General features: G+C 36.6%; 1 protein-coding gene across 1 annotated transcript in view; it reads right to left on the bottom strand.

Moving 5' to 3' along the window:
* LOC106869534 (uncharacterized) overlaps positions 1-2951 on the bottom strand; it is a 34255-nt gene that overhangs the window by 23937 nt on the left and 7367 nt on the right. Inside the window, exon 2 of the mRNA XM_014915308.2 lies at positions 317-507. Coding sequence (XP_014770794.1) covers positions 317-507 — 191 coding nt within the window. The remainder of the gene's footprint in view (positions 1-316; positions 508-2951) is intronic.

Raw genomic sequence — 2951 nt, forward strand, 5'->3', positions numbered from 1 at the left:
TACAGTGCTTCTCAAACTATCTGATGCGGCGTACCGGCAGTTTTGTTTTCCAAGTGTGCCAGGGACCGGTAATATTTCTTATCTATCTATCTATCTATCTATCTATCTATCTATCTATCTAGCTATCTATCTATCTATCTATCTATCTATCTGTCTGTCTATAATTATCAATGAACCAATAAACTTTAAACGTCAACCATTTCTCTCCCCTCTTTTTACACTACAGCTGTTTCTCTAAAATATTCTGTCTTCATGAAGGACGCAGCAAGAGAGTAAAATAGTGGCACAGCTGATGGAGTTGTGAAAGGTAACATACCTTCGGTAAAATCCAATGGAGAGACATTGATATGACCCTTTCCAACATGAATCAAATGTTCTCGAAGTTTCTGAATTCCATCAAAACATAAAATTGGGTCCTTCTTGGAACCCATATCAACGTACTTTTCATGGGCACGCTTCAAGCCATCACATTCGGCGTCAGAGAGAAATTCTTCAAACATGTAGACACTGAAATAGAGGAAAGAAGTCTTCAACACTTTTCTGCAAATAGGCAATTTTTTTTGTGTGGATGTTGAGATCAACTTTATCCTTCCTGATGTATAAAAGCTACACAGGGGCACGAAAGCAAGTTTATGAAGTTATCAGGTGTCATGTGAACATCTGAATTTGTAAATGTAGGTGATAATTAGGAAACCATTGTAGTTGGGAGATTCTTTCACACTCCAAAGCTGTGGCATCACACAAGAATTCGGTGTCTAAGTGCTTGCTTATAAAACATTTGTTTTACTTCACCAAAAAACTATTTCTTTGTTACAAAAACATTTCTGTGAATATCACCCAGATGAAAGCTTTTGCTTACATTTCGTCTTTGCATATTGCTGTTTCATTATGCAGAAATAATACAATAATAACTTCTTAGAAGGGGAAAAAGAATTGCTTTTCTGGTAAAGTTTGCCACGACAGAAAGTATCATTCAACATGAATGGTCGTTTTTAATTACCGACGATAGAAAGGCTAATTTGCTAAAGTAATGAATCTAATTAAATAATTAGATTTTATTCAAATTTATTAAATTTATTTTTCCTTAAGATTGATAAAACTTATTCAGAAAACGTAATCCACTAAGAGTTACGTAGAAATCTAGGATTTGAACAAACTAATAAATGGTATGAACATGAAGCTAATAAAGTACTAGAAAGTAAGAAATATAAGATGTTGTGGGACTTCAGCATTCAGACTGACAGAGTAATAGAAGCTAGATGGTCTGATATGGTAGCAGCAATAGTAGTAGTAGATAAAGAGAATAGAAAGTACCACATAATTGACTTTATAGTCTCAAATGATGAAGAAATCAACATGAGGGGTATAGAAAAAACAGCAAAGCACCAGGACCTAAAGAAATCAACATGAGGGGTATAGAAAAAATAGCAAGGCACCAGGACCTAGCCATTGAATTACAGAGACTATGGAAAGTGCAGATAAAATGTATCCCAGTTAGTTATAGGTGCCTTGGGAACTATCCCTAAAGATCTGAACAGATGGATAGAGGAAACAGGCATAAAAACCAGTTTAGCACAGCTCCAGAAAACAGTGTTATTAGGGACAGCTAGGATATTTAGGAGGTTCTTGGCATCTAAGGTTACTTGTTGTAGCCCGATGTTAGGAATTTTTCTTTTCCAACAGTCTAATCTGTTGTGTGCATATGAATGTAATAATTATAATAATAATAATTGGAGCATTTGGCATGATAAAAAAACATGAACAAAAACGTAAAAACCATACTTGGATCCTCAACACTACACACTATTCAAAAAATAGCCCTGCTAGGAAAAACCCACATCCCACGCGAGGCACTATCAATTCAATGATACAGCATAAACAAAACAATCCACAAACACAAGACACACGCTATACAGCAAATATCCAATGAAATAAACTACCACTAGCAGGCTAGAAACCCAATGCATTACACACACAACACAATGCAAACACTAATACAACAAAAGACTGCACCACACCTCATAAAAAAAAGAAAAAGAAACTGACACAATACATTACCGGGAAGAGTTTTCACATTCCCCAAAGCAAAAAAGAACACACAATGCTGCACCCCAAACCATCAATACGGAGAGTAGCAGGTGATGCAGTAGACATTTGCCTGAAACTACCAAATGTTGAATAATGACCATAATAATAGTAATAATGATGATGGTGGTGGTAGTAGTGGTGGTGATAATGATTACGATAATCGTTTCTAATATAATTTCTTTGCTGTCATGGTCCATGGAAACAAGAAAATGTTTCACAAAAGAGTTTCGAGAAAATGCAGGGACGTGCAACTGTGTGCTTGTATTAAAACTCAACAAGTGGTAAAGACGTTACGCAGTATATGGAACGACAAACTGAAACTCGATATGCATATGTGTGTGTGTCTGTATGAGTGTTCGTGTTTGTGTGTGTGTGTGTGTGTGTGTGTGTGTCTGTGTGTGTACATGTACATAAACATACACACACACATATACTTATAAATGAATAAGTATACATCTATATAGAAGGGTAACTCACACCCACACAAACTAGAAGCCAGTATGTGCTTGTCATCAGACAAGATATATATAAATTTTTGTCGTGTGTGTGTGTGTGTATGTGTATGCACACACACACACACAGGAGTGCACACACAAAATAACACACATACATGGCACACATCCTTACGCTCTCACACACATACGCACGCACACACACATAAACACACACATACACATACACGCACGCACACACACCTCTCACATACACAAACACACACATACACACACATACACGTACACACATACACATATACACACATGCACACACGCATACACACCTCTCACATACACAATACTCACTCACATACACAACACACACTCACATAAACACGCATATAACTACACACACAAGGGGCATAAATG

This window comes from Octopus bimaculoides, chromosome 10 (genome assembly GCF_001194135.2).
Source record: "Octopus bimaculoides isolate UCB-OBI-ISO-001 chromosome 10, ASM119413v2, whole genome shotgun sequence".
NCBI lineage: Eukaryota > Metazoa > Mollusca > Cephalopoda > Octopoda > Octopodidae > Octopus > Octopus bimaculoides.